We start from the raw sequence: 16,646 nt of genomic DNA, 5'->3' as shown, positions 1-16,646 counted from the left end.
GAGCTGGAGGACACTGACCTATCTCAGGTGGTGAGGTGCTGGAACAGGTTGCTTGGAAAAGTTTTGGATGCCCCATCCCTGGAGGTGTTCAGTGCCAGGCTGGATGGGGCTCTGGACCCTCTGATCCAATGCCTGCCCATGGCAGAGGGTTGGAACTACATCATCTTTAAAGTCTCCCAACCAAAGCCATTCAATGCTTCTACAAACTAGTTGATGTTTTTGTGGGACCTGGATGCAGAGCAGTAGCAAAGCTACGAAGGATGGCATGTAATTCAGTATGCAAGTTAACTACATCGTGCCATTAGCATCATTGTTCTTTCCTTTCTCCTTCTGCATCGTTTTTCATATCGTTGTGACGCGTGGTGATTATACGTAGTTCCTGCTAATGGACCATTAACTTCATTACTCAGCCCTTGTCCTGCAGCTACCGGCAGCCTAGCAGCTGCTGCTGCAGTCCATTCAGAAAACCCTGTGCGTAGGACCAACAGTTTGTGATGTGATGAACTACGTGTAAAGGTTGACACAAATACTGTTTCCCAACTTAACGTTTTTTCTCCTGCCCCTTCACCCCTACCTCATCACACTGGGTGATCCTGTGAGCAATCTCCTTCAACTCCTTCATGGATTTTTCATCTTGGAAATCGTAGGGGAAAGTTTCAGTCCATTCCTTCAGGAGCTGGATGATTTTGGCAGCGAAGGACTTCAGCTTTGCCTAGACAGAAACACTGAGTTAATTAAATGACCATAGACCTTTCTGACAGCAGAACCTGATAAAGACTTGCATAAATCTCGACACACTTGAAGATACTCTGCACTTGTAGCAAATGAAAGGGAGAAAAAAGAACACATTGAACTTGAACCATACTCCTGAACAGTATGATTTAGCCCCCTTTCAGCATAGCTTGGTCATGTCTCTTAGCAAGTGCTTTGAAGATATTTTCAAGGTTAATTGTATAGAGCCAGAAAGATGACAGGATAGTCTAAGTATCTTATTTGATTAAAGCCAATGGGACTGGAGTTTGATTTCTGCCATCTGGGGCAGCAGTACCTTCGTGTTTCATTTCAAATGCATACCTAATGCAGCATGTACCAGGTATAGCTTGTGAGAGAGGTTCATGAAGACACTTCTGTTCTACAGAATTTATCAGACCCTCCATATGAATCTGTATATCAAAACAGTAGGAAAGGCGTGCCTGTGCTCTCTCCACAACATCCAAATAAAAATGGACTTTGAAAATCAGTACTGGCTGTTACTCTAAAATGTATCAATGACAACAGGGAAGGACAGCCATTTTTTAATTTCTTCTGTTACTTGTGAATATTCTAAAGACTTTCATCAGTTAGACCTGAATTGGATACCAGTTTTGCAAGTTGCGTAGATTTACTGAGGCTGCTCTCTCCAGCTGAAGGAGCGCTCTTGCAAAACTGGGGGAGCATGCTAGAAGACTTAGCAAATAAAAAGAATCAAAACTTAGTTCAAGTTATATTTATTTTCCACCCAACTTGTGATACACTGAGGGGAAAATGAGGAAGCTTTCATCTGTTTACCTCCCTGCTTGTGTAAACTGATGTTCCATTACACAGCAGTTCCTTCTCCTTATCTGCAATATTTTTTCCTTGTTGCATTCCTCGTCAGCAACTTAGGGGTTACAGAAGGTGATTTTGGCAGGTGTGTGTCGCTACAAGAAATCAATCAAACGCCTTCTAAGACCAATAGGCAATGTTTTACAAGAGCTAATGGAGCTTCCTGACCGAAAACATCATATAATGATCAGATCTCAAAGTTTGGTTTCTGTTAGTGCTGCTGCTGTGGGACCCAACTTCAACATCTTTCCAGACAGAATCTGAGCTCTATATTATAGCTGTCAGTCCACAAAACTCCCATTGTCATCTGCCTTGAGGAAAATACAAGTTATGCTTGTTCACTAGAGGATGTGTGGAGCCTATAATTATTAAAAGAATGAATAATTCTGTTGTGATATAACTAATTAGCTAGCCAGTGTGCTTCCATTCCATCAGAGCTAACAGAGGACGTACATGCTTACTGCACTGACTGTCAAAAGCTGCTTCAAAATTCCTCTTGGTGGTATTGTTATTATTTATTATCTTTTGGAATTGAACATGGGAGGATGGGGGAACAAAGATCCCCAAATCCTCTGGCTGTGATGTGAGCAGCTCTGTGTGAACACTGACTTCCTATTGCACGTACCCACACTCAGGAGTCACTGTGATTTGCTTTCTTTGCAACAGATAGCCAGGCATCCTTTGCAGGACAATAGCAAGCAGTATTTCTCTTTGGGATTACAAGTGTAAAAGGCTTATTGTTTTATCTGATGCTTTTAATGCTCGTGGAAAGGAGATGTACTTTGAATGCAACACTAAAAGCCAGTAGCTCAGCAAAACATGAGATTCCAGTTTCAGGTGCATTCTAATGAAGCCCAAAGCAGCGTGACAGGCTTGTCACCTGTGATCTGTGGTAACCTAGATAGAAATCACAGATACGTGGGCAACAGTGTGCATTCTTTTTTTGTCATGCTTGCAATAAACCTACTGCTTCTATTGCTCTGCTCTAGATGTCAGCCGTTCCTTGCAAGGCCTGAGTTCTCTGAAATCTAGGGGAATACTTCTCCCAGAAGTGTTTTTTTGAGAAGAAAAATACTTCTGTTAAGTACTTTGGTCATCAAGTAATATTGTACAAGGGTTTTTGTTTTCTGTGACCATCTTGTTTGAGTCTCTCTCATTTCTAACATGCTTCTAGAGAGTTCAGCCTGACGTGGAAGGATAAAATTTAACTTGACCAAAGCTATAGTGACAAGTGTATGATAATTGATATCTTAAACTGTGAAACCCTTTCTTTTTATGTTTGTCCAGAAGGGCTCCAAGATATCCCATTTTTCTTTTTAATCCGCTTTTCTCTTAGCTGTTTTTCTTCTGGACTTCTCTGTTAGCAGATGATGTCAAAAACAAATGATCAGCACTGTGGTTCCTAACCTCAAAGCCTGGCTCGTGGCCACTTCTCCAGCTCACACTCTACCCGGGCAACAAGTCAGCCAGCTTCTTCTCTTAGTTTGTTTATGCAAACCTCTTATCAGACATGATCAGAGCTGCTTTAACTACTTCTGCCAGCCATTTCCTGCTGTGGAGCCACTTAATTAGAAGGTGCTGGTAGCTGATGATACTCCAGTGAGTTATGACAGTGAATAAGTAGAATGGCTTGGAGCTGAGAATTTCCATGCTGCATGTAAAATGATCTTGTATTTGTTTTAAAGCAAATGTTTGCAAATGCTAGGAGCTTTTTATTTCCTGTAAAACATACAGGTGCTTGCAGTGGAGGTCGGCAAAGGAGTCATTTGATTGGGATGTCAGAAATCTTAGGTAGTGTTTTCCAGTAATGTTGTGTTTAGTGAGCAGGAAAAGGCTAGAGTTCATACTAAGGGGGTAGAAAGGAATCAAGGGCATAACAGGAAAAGCACCTAGAAAAGCATGTAAATTAAGGCAGCCTTCCAAACCTTGTGTTTTATTGTCACCTTGCTGTTGGCTCTTCTGTAGGACTGTTTCCAAACTGCCAGCAGAAGGTCTGACAGTGTGGGTGTTTTGCAATATGAGCAGCTTTATTTCACATCCTGTTGTTAGAATGTAATGCTATTTTGTGTCAGTGTGGAAGCCATGATGTTTCTTAATACATTTGCTGAAAAGCCACAATCACACTACTTTAAGTTATCAGAGGGCTGGAACACTTCTCCTGTGAAGAAAGGTTGAGGGACCTGGGCTTGTTCAGCTTGGAGAAGAGAAGGTTTCAGGGAGACCTCACTGTGGCTTTCCAGTACTTGAAGGGAGTGTGTAAACAGGAGGGAAAATGGCTGTTTATGAGGGTGGATAGTGATAGGACAAGGGGGAATGGTTTTAAACTGAGCCAGGGGAGGTTTAGGTTAGATATTGGGAGGAAGTTTTTCACACAGAGGGTGGTGAGGCACTGGAACAGGCTGCCCAAGGAGGCTGTGGATGCTCCATCCCTGGAGGCATTCAAGGCCAGGCTGGATGTGGCTCTGGGCAGCCTGGGCTGCTGGTTGGTGACCCTGCACATAGCAGGGGGTTGGAACCGGATGGTCATTGTGGTCCTTTTCAACCCAAGCCATTCTAGGATTCTATGACTTATTGCCCAGCTTCTGTTTCGGTTTTAAAACTTTTAAGTGTATTATTTTTCACAGAAAAGTTGCATCTTGTAATCCTTTATTTTTAAATTGCAGATGATATATTTTGATACTAACTACAGACAGCTGTCAGTTGTCCTCACTTTCCTGTAGACAGCTTTACCCCTTGTTTCAGATGGTCGCAGAATCTCTTGCAAGTTCCTACCTCTGCTGTTTAGTTAGGCAGAGCTGCGGAAACACTGCCATTTACAATGTACCAGGTTTGGGGTGGTAAGCTGTGAGCCTGTTGGGAGTGGTGATGGGAACTATACGTCCTGAATGCAGAATGATAGTTCTTGCATCTGTCCTCCCTGACCCCATAACCAACATAGCTACACAGCTGCTTGATGAGTGGATGAGGTAACTGACCTGCATAAAAGTCAATCTGCATTAAGTGGTTTGTGTTTTTTTTTTCTCCTGTGGAGGAATGTTGTGATATAACATGAGACCGCAGAGCAGGATTAGTAAGCGAGAGAGAAGCCCTTAGGTCAGTACTGATGTCAAAAACTCTGTGTTGCCAAACCTCAAGGGCTACTTTTCATGCTCCCTACTTGGAGTCTTGCTGCTACAAGGAGAAAAAGAAATGGGACTACCGATGTGCTGAGAATCAGCAAAGTGGGCTTATTATTTCTCATAGTAGAAGAATGGATCTAAAATAAGCACAGGATTTGAACAGTTCAGATCTTTAAGTATTTGCTGATTTCATCCTTGTTTCTGTCACTTACATTTGCATCCCAGCTGGGACTATTCTGGTACTTCATCTTTAGTCAGGTCCTTCAGTGCACTTTCTCCATATGGGGAGACTTAAATGGATATAAGTGCATATCATAAACTGACCCAGTTGGGTTTAATCAGTTGTGGTAAAGCTGCGTAATCAGATGTGCGAGCATAAGCTACTATTTTAAGTACTGCATCCCTTAATTTTCATCAGATGAAATTTCCTGATTTACCATCACACTGACTTGTAACGCTCCATCAAAAACAGGTTTTTAGCGCAGCTACAGCAGAGCTCTCAACTCTGAGAACGTGACAGGGGTGACTGCAATGAGATTCCAGACAGACCTTGCTTGGCCAAAGCCCAAACAACTCGCTGGGCAGGTTTGTGGCAGATACACATTGCTCTAAGCTGCAGGTCAGTGCTGCATGCTGGAGCAAAGTTGCATTATTTCCAACCTGAGCTACTACACAACCTACATTGTAGTTCTCAAAGAAGCCATGTTGCTTCAAGAAGCTCTATAAAAGCACATTCAGTAATACGTGCTGATGACGATTTCAATTTATTCTTTATCAATCTATCTCGCCTTACAATGAAAAGGAAAGGGTGGGAAATAAATGCAAATCAATGCCACTAGCACGGCCAGCCGCAGGACATAATGATGGTTCATTTACCTTTTCTGCCTCGGTCCCGGCTTCCAGCTGCTGCTTCTGTTTAATGCAGATCTGTCCCACTTTAGCCAGGAGCTCATGTGGGTGAATGAAGACTCGGGAGCTCAACAGGAAAGTGAAGATGTAAGTCCTCTGTGGGAGGAGAGAGGGGAAAAAGCAAGTTTGAATAACCAGTGAGAACCATCTGTCTTCCCTGGAGACTTGTAACAAAAACTAGTCTATAAAACAGGAATGTAGCTTTCTGTCATGTAAGCTTTGTGTAATTTTTCCCTCTTTCAGAGATGTGGTCGTGTTTTCTAGCTCTGCATTTCTTCTTCACAGTAGGCTTCAAGGGTGCTGCTGTTGTTTTCAGAATTCCAAACGTAATATGCCTAACTAGTCATCACTCACCAAAAAGACAAATGAGATGTATCCAGTGTAGGATGTCCATGTCACACAAATACTGTTATTTCTTGATTTCTTCGGAAGTGACTGCCCTTCTTCAAGCAACAGAAAACTGCTTTGTGTGCGTTCCAAACCACAGCTATAATTTATTCATGTATGGTTTTTTTCCTTTTTCCCCACAATCACTGACACAATCTTTATCTTAGATTGAGGCCGTATGACAATAATTCAGTTTTGGTTGTGACTTAATCAGTATAGGGCCCGTTTCAGACTCTCTTCAGCATGAGTAGCACTAGGAAGTGTCAACAGTTGTTACTTCTCATTAGAAATTGCCTCTGTATTTCCATTTTAAATGCTGTAATGCATTATATTCCAAATCATACTCTGTGCAGTCCTGTTGAGTGAGAATGAATGCCTTCATGTCCTGATCTTGCTTCAGTGTTTCAAACTTGTCTTCTGTATTTGGATGTAATTGCTAGAGTAACAATAGCAGCATCTCCTAAGGACTTTCTGTCTTCCTATTGAAGCTTTCTGACAAAATCTGTAGTTGGGAAATTGTAGGGCATCTCCTTGACTACGGATTTCATTTATCCTATGTAATATTTGCAGAGCATGCTGTTGCTTTGCCATCTGCACCATGGTTTATTAGAAGTGTGACTTGGCAGACCGCAGCCAGGTGTACCAACAGTCAGTGAACCACCTTGGATTGGGCAAGGAAACTTGGCCAGATGTCTAAAACATAGCACCTGTGCTATTAACTACTGAATTTTGCTGCTTGTCATCTCTAGAGCACACTTAGAGATAAACAGTGGTATCTCTGACTCCAGAAAAGACTACAGGATTTCTCTCTAACTACAAGGAATTGCTACTAAAGAAAAATGTTTCAGCTTCTCTACCTACAGCATAAATCTAACACTAAAAACATGCCATATATCAGAAGGGAGGGGAAAAAAGAGTGGGTTTTTTTTGTTGTTTTTAAAATAAATGAAGTTAACTAGAAGTCATTGTGTTGAGAGTCTGAGAGTACATGAAGTATATAATAGATTAAGCACACATCTCTAGAAAATCTAGCTCTGTCCCAAACGTGTGGAGGAAGCTAATGAAGAAACAGACTGTGATACAGCAGAGGCGTTTAAAATATGCATTCTGATTTGAACATTAGGCTGAAGAGCTAACATGATTCATAAAACAAGACACTTATCTTACGGGGACGACGTATCAGAACCTTTTATGCTGATGTATGTGAGAATGATCCTTAAACTGATACAACCCCCATTGGGAATTAAAACATAAGAGAGAGTAGTGTTGTTGGTTTTGGGGGAATAATCTGTACCTGGTTATCTTGGCTCCTTTTTAGCCAATTTCTGTGCTTGTTTCTATCAGTGCATCCCTGAACTTGGAACTGTGAGTCTGGCCTATCTGAGAAAGGAATTTAGCTGTTGGGTACAGCAGCTGTTGTGTGAAAATGTCTGTTCTGGAAACATGAAGCAGCTCTTGCTTTTACCCTATTTTCCATTTAAGAAAGAAAGAGGTGAAAAAACAATTATGGACTCGTGTACTTTCATTTCTTCCCCATGTGCCCATACATTGAAGTGGCAAGGAACAGAAATGCAAGCTGCCCTGCCCCGTCAGTGACCTTAGCTCTGATAAACTGGATCTTTTTTTTTTTTAAGGAAAGATATAATTTTGCTTGTTGTACTAATTCTAGTGTTGGTCTTCTTGGTGGAAGCCTGTGTGATGTGGGATAGTGTTTGTTCAGAGTAACTGCAAAAAAGCCCTGCTCAGAGAACATTCCCCTGTTTTTGCACTGTAAGAAACGAGCGACCTAGATGACCTGTACCTCTCTTTGGTCTCTCTGATAGTGCTGTGTATGACATCCAAAAAAGTGCTGAATTGGAAAGACATGGGAAGATATACGTGGCCATAAAAGCACAGCTTTCCGTTCAAGGCTTGCTTTCTCTCTTAATCCATGGCATCTGCACTGGACATGTGCAGTATTTTTCCAGACCACACTGAACTGCTAAGTTTTAGAAACAAATTATCATACTTCTGGAACCCATCTGCTGTACTTTCACTCCACTTTTCAAGTCACACTGCTGGGACTAGGCTCAGTTCGTTGGCAAACTAAATTGTTCTTCTACGGTCAATTAAGACACACTGGCTTACAATTCACGAGGATCTGCTCTTATTCCTCAGCTTGCTTTTCTGTTTCTTTTTTGATACTAGTGTTGCTTATGCTGGTAATGGGTTAACTGCAAGTAAGAAATGACTTAAACATGTCCTAGAGCAGGGCTGAGCCTCATCTCTGCCTCTCTGCTAATAACCACTTCCTGTCCGATAAGGAAAATTGAGGCTGAACTGAGCCACGCATTGCAGCTTAGCAGCAGGTCACAATCATCAGGAATATGGTTGTAATGGACAGCAAATACTTAATATGAATGTCAGATGTCTTCTCTAGATCAAGGATTTCTATTATTTGTTACACCTGTACTCCACTGTAGGCCATTCCAAAAGTGATGCCTCTTATTTATTTCCATGGAAGCTACAACAGATATGAAGAACTCAGTGACACGATTTGATAGAGAGACAAGTTCAGCAAGCATCAGGAATGTCACCAGATGCCATTTTTTCCATGCAGAGGGATTTAACAACACACCTTTGCTTCATATGCGCTTCCATGTCAGACACTGTTCTGTCAGTGCCCCTCTGCTGCCATCTGTCACACAGCAACAAAATGTAATGGAATACTGGGTGAAAGGTTCAGCCACTACTGCCATACCACCAACATCTGTTTTTGGCGTTGCGGGCCAAGATAATAAAATAGAAGGCATTACTTTCAGAGCAGCCCTCATATATTAGCAAGGTGTTATAACAGGGTAAAGACCCACGCCTTCTCACAGGCAGTCCCTCGCACGTGAAGACGGTTTGGAGAAGGCAATTCAGCTAAGAAGCAGGCTGCTTTGACAAGGACTGATTGAAAATGCTTCCATAAGCTGTGAGACTGAAAGTTAAGCTCTGCTTACCCCATAAAAGTGACAGGTATTTGAGAGAAAAGGCAAAAAAAAAAAAATTCCTTTCTGCATTTGGAACAACTTAGCTGCCACAAAAAGGGTCTTGTGCTTTACAAGAGAAAAAGAAGGCGGATTCCTTTAGTGCCTAAAGTTGTTGCTAAGAGATGAGCTGAATTATATTTAAAAAAAAGGCAAGCACGCAAGACTAAAGGAGGAATTGTTACTCTCTGACCCAAGAATGTACTGCTGTTGTCTGGGGAATGAAAAAAAAGAAAAAAAATCCCTTTGTGCGCTCACTGCTCAGTCTTATGTTTGTGAAATATTTTCTTAAAATGTTTTTTGCTTGGGCACAAGAGTTGCAGACTGATACATTCCATTCCTAACCTCTCGAACTCCTCTGTCTCACAAGTATACATTTTCCTGTGTGCTGAGCAAGTCCCTCTACACAAACAAACCTCAAAAGAGCAGTATACAAATGTAGGTCCTTATCTTTCCTGTCCTTTCTCGTCTGTCTCTTGTTCTGCCAACATGGCAAATACATTTTTGTTTTGCTCTGTAACGAGAACAGAAAGATACTGTTTGCTTTCTCCTCCACCCCCTTCTTTCCATCTGGAAGGTGACTGCAATCTTCAGCTTTGTGTGCCTTCTAAGCATTGCTTTCAGCTGTATTAATCTGGAAATTTGCAGCAGTATAGTAATCGATAAATGTGTTTCCCTGAAACTAAAGGTAACCTCTGCTAACGAACTGAATACCTTCTCTTGGTGGAAGTTAACTGGTGGTACCTTGCTGTCCTTTTGTGCGTGTGCAGCCAGAGACATGAAGCTGGGAGTGCTTACACCTTCCTCTTGAGCAAATGGTATTAGTCCCCCTTCTGGCAACACCTCGACACTAATGCCTATCACTCTAACTTCCCTAAAAATAGAAATGGGCAAGAAATTAAGTATAAACAGAAATCTGAATTGAAATCCAAAGCTTGCATTTGGAAATGACTCAAATACAGTTCCATCTCTGTCATTCAAAGCTTATTCATCCACTTGCTGTCAAATTAATCCTTTTAACTAAATTGGGTGATCTGATTTATCTAAAAGAATGTGTCCTGCTGTATAGGAGATGAATTTGCTTTAATAGCATTTTCCGGCTCCCTGTCCCAGGAGTTCCCTCGATTGCTTCTGCTGTATCACTCAGCTGTCAGTTCCCTGTCCATTTGAACTGCAGCCTCCTGGTGGGCTCTGTGCTCACGTGGATTGTGATGCTCCCTTGCACGGGATATGTGAGAGCACCATGGAAACCAACAACATTCCAAAATAACTCACAGATCCCTTAAGTAACGCTAGCTTTATGGAACCATTTTCAGAGTAGTAGTGTTATATATAGATTCTATGTTACAATAAGGGATGTACATTAACAGCTACTTTAAAAACTTAGTGATATTCCAGAAATCCAAGCAGCAAGTAACTACATTAACTAGTATTTAAATAAAAGGAGCTGGAGCTGACTCCTTGGAACGTTTGCCTTTGGCACCCTAGAGCTGTTTCACTGGTATACTGGATTTTGTGTTTCTCTTCGAGCTCTGCCTTCTTTCTACACCACGTATTTGGGGGTGGAGGGAAAGTCAAGTGGAATGCCTAACTACGGACATTTCTCTGTGCCTTAGGGAGCGTTTGGTACTTAGCACCCATCGAAGTTAGTGCAATTGTACATAAGCATAATTAAATGAGGGGTTTAGGATTGAACGAGAAAATTAAGACATCCTGATTTTCTCCTGTTTTAATCTCTCACTAATAATTGCTTGGAATTCTGCTGCTTGTACTACTGAACTCATGGGGGGGTCTCATATAGAAGGGGGGTGCACTTACTGTGTATAGTGATTGGAAACTGGGTGGTGTGTATGTGAGAGCTTAAGGAGGTTTTATTGTGACCACTGTAGAAGCTCACTAAGTAAGTTCTATGCTGATGAGATAGAGAAATGTTCCATGAGGTACAGGCTAGCATGGCCTGCTCTGCCACAGTTAAGTTCAACATAGCAGTCAACACTGACTGCAGACTCCTGTCACTCTGTCAGTCCTAGAAAGAGTTGGGTTCTGAGTTCTGTCATTTCACAGCTCGGATGGAATATATGCTATATAATCTGATTTTTGGCAGTTTGTTTAAATAATGTCTTTCACTGATGGGTACAAAGGGACATTTAAGTGATAGTGTGATCACTTAGTAATATCACTCATTCAGAATCTTACATCATGCCCTAGAGTTACCAGCAACATTTATTTCAGGGGCTACAGTGAGGACATCTAATCATTGCCAAATCATTTCTAGGCTCGAAAGTGTTGTTACAGCACTTGCTCATAGAAAAGTATCGAGAGAAACAGCATTTAAATTACAATCAATGTATTGTATTATTATTATTATTTTTTCTTCTGATGGTCTAACTAGGAGATGCATAGAAAATTAAGGGGAAAACAAAACAAAAAAAATCCCGAGAGCTGATTTCAGCTGAAAGAGTTGGTCCACTTCCCTAGGTAGGAGATGGTTAGACGTTAATCTTGGCTGCATTAGAAGTAAAGCAGCTTAGAGGGACTGAAAATTGTGGCTAATGCTGCTTTTAATTGGCTCTCAGGGCGCCCATTTGGGTTCACACGGCTTTATCTTTCTAACAGGTGTTCTTATTAAAAAGCAGAAAGGAGCATTCCTGTTGAGTAACATATTTAGTGAATGAGTATTACAAGCAAAAGAAATGCTTCCTTAGTCTACATCTTAATCACGATTTGGATGGAAGTAGAATTTCTTGTGTTTAGGATTCAGACTGGTGCTATCTTAGGAAAACTACAGGAAGAAAACAAACCCTTCATTGCCTACTTACATCTGGATAATAGTCCATGGTGGGTACCAGGCGCTCTATCAAGGCCTCCAATGATCCAGAAACAATGTTCCCATCCTGATAAACGGGGTCCACGCATCTCTCTCCCATATCAGGCTGCACTTGTCCACTACAGCTGGAGCCAAGCATGCTGGAAAATATTGGCGTCTGGGGCATAGTTTCCTGTGGAAGTGGCAAGAGAAAAAGACAAGGTTGTTTTGAGTACGTCTTCTGCATGGGTTTTACAGAGGCACACATTACACACAATTATATACTTGACTTCAATGCACCCTGGACATGAGAGCTGTGTTCTGAGTCCATACAGTCGCACATATTTCAGTTGCATTTTGGGTTTGAAATGCACATGAAACGACAGCACTAGGGCTTGTAGAAACTGTAAAAATTCTCTTCACTGTGCTCAATTTTCCTTTTCTCTCCAGTTTTCCCTTGGCTCATCATGCGTAAAACTAAATAGGGATGAAATGCAAAATGTTTTCTGGACCCTGCCTTACCGAGCAAACAACAACTGGGATACAGTTGTGATACAGCATCTCTCCTACTTCTTTGAGGTCATCTTTGGGCAAAACACCTGACTTACGATAATAAATCCTTCCCCATTGCTGTAGCTGGATGTCTTTGCAGAAGGGCATCTTCTCCTGCACATGGATATGGCGTGCAGCAGCAGCAGGGTTGTACCTTTCCTCACATCGTGGGCTGCGTGGCACTGCGTGCTGTAATATGGACTTGCTGTAACATACAGCTCTAATAACAGTCTCTTTGGAGATTTTTGCTTAGGAAACAAACCTGCTGTCGCAACACCAAAACCACACAAAGCCTTGGGGTTTCCACCTCCTTCCGCTTGGCCGCAAGTTATATCGGTATCCTGTAGTTACCAAAGGCAAGTAAACTGTGGGCTTTGGGGTTGGTTTTAAACTGACTACAAGCTGAATATACCCAGATGGCTCGACAAAACGTGCAAAGACAGAAAGAGCCATTATGTGTCGGTATCACGGCTGTTCCCCCCACGCTGCTGCGAAGGTGAAGCGAGAAGGGGGCAGGGGGAGCTGCAGGGCTCTCTCGCTCTGTATGAAACTAAGCCGTCACCGTCACATTGGGAAAAGCACCGATGGAGAATGAAAGGGATGAGGTGTGCTCGTACGCTAGGCTGGGTTTTGCGGCTTTGGGCAGAGCTCGGGGCGGGCATCCGTGCTGCTGGGGCAGCGCCGTTCCGTCCCGGAGCAGCACCACGATGCCGCGCAGCGCGGCTGCGTGCCTTCAACTCGTCAACACGAGAAACGCGAAAGAAATGAGAGCAGCCGGTTCAGCCCCGGCAGGTGCTGAGGATGCTCGGTATCCCGCGGCTCTCCCTTAGGCTCGCAGTGCGCAGGAACGTGCCGCAGCCCCGAGCCTCCGCAGCAGCGCTCCTCACCCATCTACGGACGCGTTTTTTCCCTCGTAAGGACCGCGGCGGTCCCCGCGCCAGCTCCTGCTCGGGCTCCAGCAAGCTGGCTGCCGCCCCAAACACCCCATCGGGACGCTCCTCGAGGCGCCGGCCGTGCTACAGCCCTTTATCGGACGGGGCTCCCGCCTCCCCCCCGCTCACGGTGCTCCCCGCTGTTTGCAGCGGGCGCGCCGCCTCCGCCGGCCGCCCGCTCCCCCACACCGGCACCTGCCGCCGCCCCGCCGCGCTTACCCTCATCTTCCCGGGCGCCGCGCACATACGCGAGTGCCGGGCGCGGGCCGGCCGGCAGCACAGCGCCCCGCTCCCGCCGCCCGTGACGTCAGCGCCCAGCGCGGCGCCCGTTGGCTGAGAGCGAGCGTGGCCCGTTCAAACGGAGCCGTCGGCGGAGCGGGGGCGGCTGTGCGAGCGCGTCTGTCCGTGCGGCGGGAGGCGTCTCGCCGAGGTCGTTCTCAAAGCTCCCGTTCCCCGAACGGCCGTTCTTCCAGCGCTTTCCGCGAGGAAGAAGCGCCCGGTCCCGACGGCTCGGCGGAGGAAGGAGCTCTCCCACCCGCTTGTTTACAGCCCTGTTATTAGCGCCGTGCTGACAGACCGCTCCGAGCCCTCCCTGTTAATCGCCGGGCTGGTTCCTCCCGCTCTCACAGACGCTTCGCGTTACCCAAGCGCAGCCGCTCGGCGGCTCTGCGGGCGGGTTGCCGGCCCCCGCCGCACGCCCACCCTCCCCGCAACTCGGGAGCAGCCGGGGCTTTCCGTTCCGCAGCCTTCTCTTTTCTCCCATAGACGCGTTTTTCCCATCTCGCTGTTTCGTTCGCTTGATGCGGGACGACTTAGAGTTTGTCCTCTGGTCTCCAGGCGTTCATTTGTTTCGTGTTGCTTATTGTCGGTGTTTATCCGACGGGTCCGCGTGACTGTAGAAGGCTTCGCTGGTTTCCATGGTGATTAACGTGGGAGAAGCCCTCGGATGGCAGTGCCGGTGCGGGCAGGAATGCTGGGAGGGTGCCCAGCCCGGGCTGTGAGGAACGTGCACAATTGCTACCTAATTGCTCCAGCTCCGGAGGCATCCAAGGCCAGGCTGGATGTGGCTCTGGGCAGCCCGGTCTGCTGGTTGGTGACCCTGCACATAGCAGGGGGTTGGAAAAGGATGATCGCTGAGGTCCTTTCCAACCCAGGCAGTTCTATGATTCCTCTTCTCCCATATTCAGCTCAGGTAGCATGCAATGAGTCAGTCATTTTACCATTTTGCTTCAATTTCTTTTTCTGCCAAGGGTGGCCTTTAGCTAGCTGTATTCTAAATGTTGACATCTGGGGATACAGAAACTCTCCAAGGTTTAATTGTTTTCTGTAGTTATGTAAGCTCTGATCCTCAACAAATTGCTTGCATTTTGAAGATGTTTTCATTAGGCATTGCCTCATGTTATTGGTGGGTGGACCCTAGAGCAAGTTTAATCGGTGCAGTTTGTACTTGTTCTGTACCTTGCCAGAAAAACAACTTGAGGCAAGGCTGTGCTGGTTCAGTGAGGCCGGTCAGGGAATCTCTTGCTGCAGAGTGAGTCAGCAGCACTAATGCCTGCCTGTCTCAATCCTGCCACTTGCTTCAGCCAAATACCAGCTAACGTCAGCATATAGAGCGTAACATCTTCTATTATCTATTGAACTGGATTGGTTTTTTCAACATTTGGGTTCTGTTCCTGCTCCTGCTGCAGATTTGCTGTCCAAGCTGTCTAATCCCACTGTGCCTTAGCAAAAATCTGTTCTGTTCTGTGTTGTTTTTCTTCTTTTTCTTTTTCTTTCTTTCTTTTTCTTGTTTCCAGTGGTCTTAGAAAACAGTATTTTGAAAACTCAAATGTACCTGTGTGTGCATCTTAAACATAGCTGTACTTAAGAAAAGCAAGTAACTTTGGATATCATTAATACTGATCTGAGGCTCTAGCTTCAAGTACAAAGAGATTCCCAGAAATGCTGTCTTTGTAGTTGCCATTGTCAAGCTACGCACTTGTTGGTCACCTTCCAGGCAGATCTAGTTGTTATTATTATTTGGCTTTATGTAGCAGAGTATGTTGACGTGATTTAAAGCCCCAGCGTCTGCAGTGAAGGAAGCAAAGACGGACAGAAACCAAGGAGACAAGAAGGAAATTGGGCTTAACTGTGAATGGCATTCTTCACAGAGTCGTTTAAATATGAAAATGAGACAGAGCCTTTATCTTTGTCTTCTGAAGCACATTTGACTTTAGCACAAACCTGGTTTGTTACTCTGAGTCTGAACTGCTGTCCGGGAATCTTCACGACCTTGGGAGTGGGCAGGATATAGAAAGGCTCTAGATTTGCACGTTACATTCTGTTCCAACAGTGCGTTATACTTACATAACACTATGATTTTCGAAACCATTTAGATATACTCATTACAGGCATAGCTATAGCAGTATATTCTTGGCTATTACATTTCAGAAGTCTTTGATGTATGTTGCCTAATACTGGCATTTAGAACATGGGAAAAAGCGGTGAATTAAATATGCATGTGCGTTATGTTCATGGGTTTTATTTACCAATGGTCTTGGCTTTAGACTAAACACTCTACCTGCATCTGAAATATGGTATTTGTCCAAGAAATGCCTTCAAACTGCACAAGCAGTAATAACAGCGGTGTCAGATGGGGCTTTTGCATGGAGCATTTATAAGAACTTAAGAAGCAGAATGTAGGTAAAGCTTCAAAGCCTCCACCGAAACATCTTTGTGGAACAATAGGTTTTCAGTCTTATTTGGAGGGCTGCACAGATGTTCCAGGTTTCTTTGCTGCATACATATTTTAAGATTTGAAATTTGTTCTCAAGTAATTTTTAGGCACATTTGAACAGTCATCAGTTTCAGAGAATCATACTGCAGAATAACTTGATGGCACATTAATAACTTGGCAGCAGATGGGAGTGGGAGACGAGCTTCTAATCACGGTTCTGAACTGAGCCAGGTTTTGTAAGCTTGGAACTTGAAGTGGGGTTGAGTGCTGTAACCATCAGTCCGTGGCTATTATCAGCCATACCTCTCTCTCTGACCTGAGACACAATGAATCTTTCCACCCAATAGTTTTGTCAGAGCCACTGAAGTTTGTAGTTTGGAAATGGCTTTTTCCTTTTTTTGAAATGTTTTCTTGAATAGGTCTTGACCAGCTCTACCCCGACACAGCCAGCAATTTTCAGAGCAAACCAAGCCAAAAATAAGAACAACTTGAAGCGTCTTTCACTGCTGTATGCTCTCAGTACTACCTGAGATAGAAAGCTAGTTGTAAAAGTCACTCACCTACATGTTGAACAGACTTTCCTTGGCATGAGGTCAGCTGCTCAGTTCTCACTCTTGGATTGAGATGAAA

The 16,646-nt window shown here is 44.0% G+C and overlaps 1 protein-coding gene across 4 annotated transcripts in view; it reads right to left on the bottom strand.

Annotated features, from left to right (window-relative positions):
- Nucleotides 1-16,646, bottom strand: part of RASGEF1A (RasGEF domain family member 1A) — a 151,091-nt gene that overhangs the window by 10,945 nt on the left and 123,500 nt on the right. For 2 of the 4 annotated variants that reach the window (XM_085229570.1, XM_010714125.4), the window contains 3 exons: nt 11,830-12,009; nt 5,580-5,708; nt 575-712 (listed from right to left, as the gene is read on the bottom strand). In XM_085229570.1, coding sequence (XP_085085696.1) covers nt 575-712; nt 5,580-5,708; nt 11,830-12,009 — 447 coding nt within the window. Of the gene's footprint in view, nt 1-574; nt 713-5,579; nt 5,709-11,829; nt 12,010-12,424; nt 12,594-13,519; nt 14,285-16,646 lie in introns of those variants that run through there. The other 2 variants (XM_085229571.1, XM_085229569.1) reach the window with 2 other exon arrangements.

Source organism: Meleagris gallopavo, chromosome 8 (assembly GCF_905368555.1).
Source record: "Meleagris gallopavo chromosome 8, MGAL_WU_HG_1.1, whole genome shotgun sequence".
Lineage (NCBI taxonomy): Eukaryota > Metazoa > Chordata > Aves > Galliformes > Phasianidae > Meleagris > Meleagris gallopavo.
The sequence above is the reverse complement of the archived record's forward strand: the minus strand, read 5'-3'. Positions and strand labels throughout refer to the sequence as shown.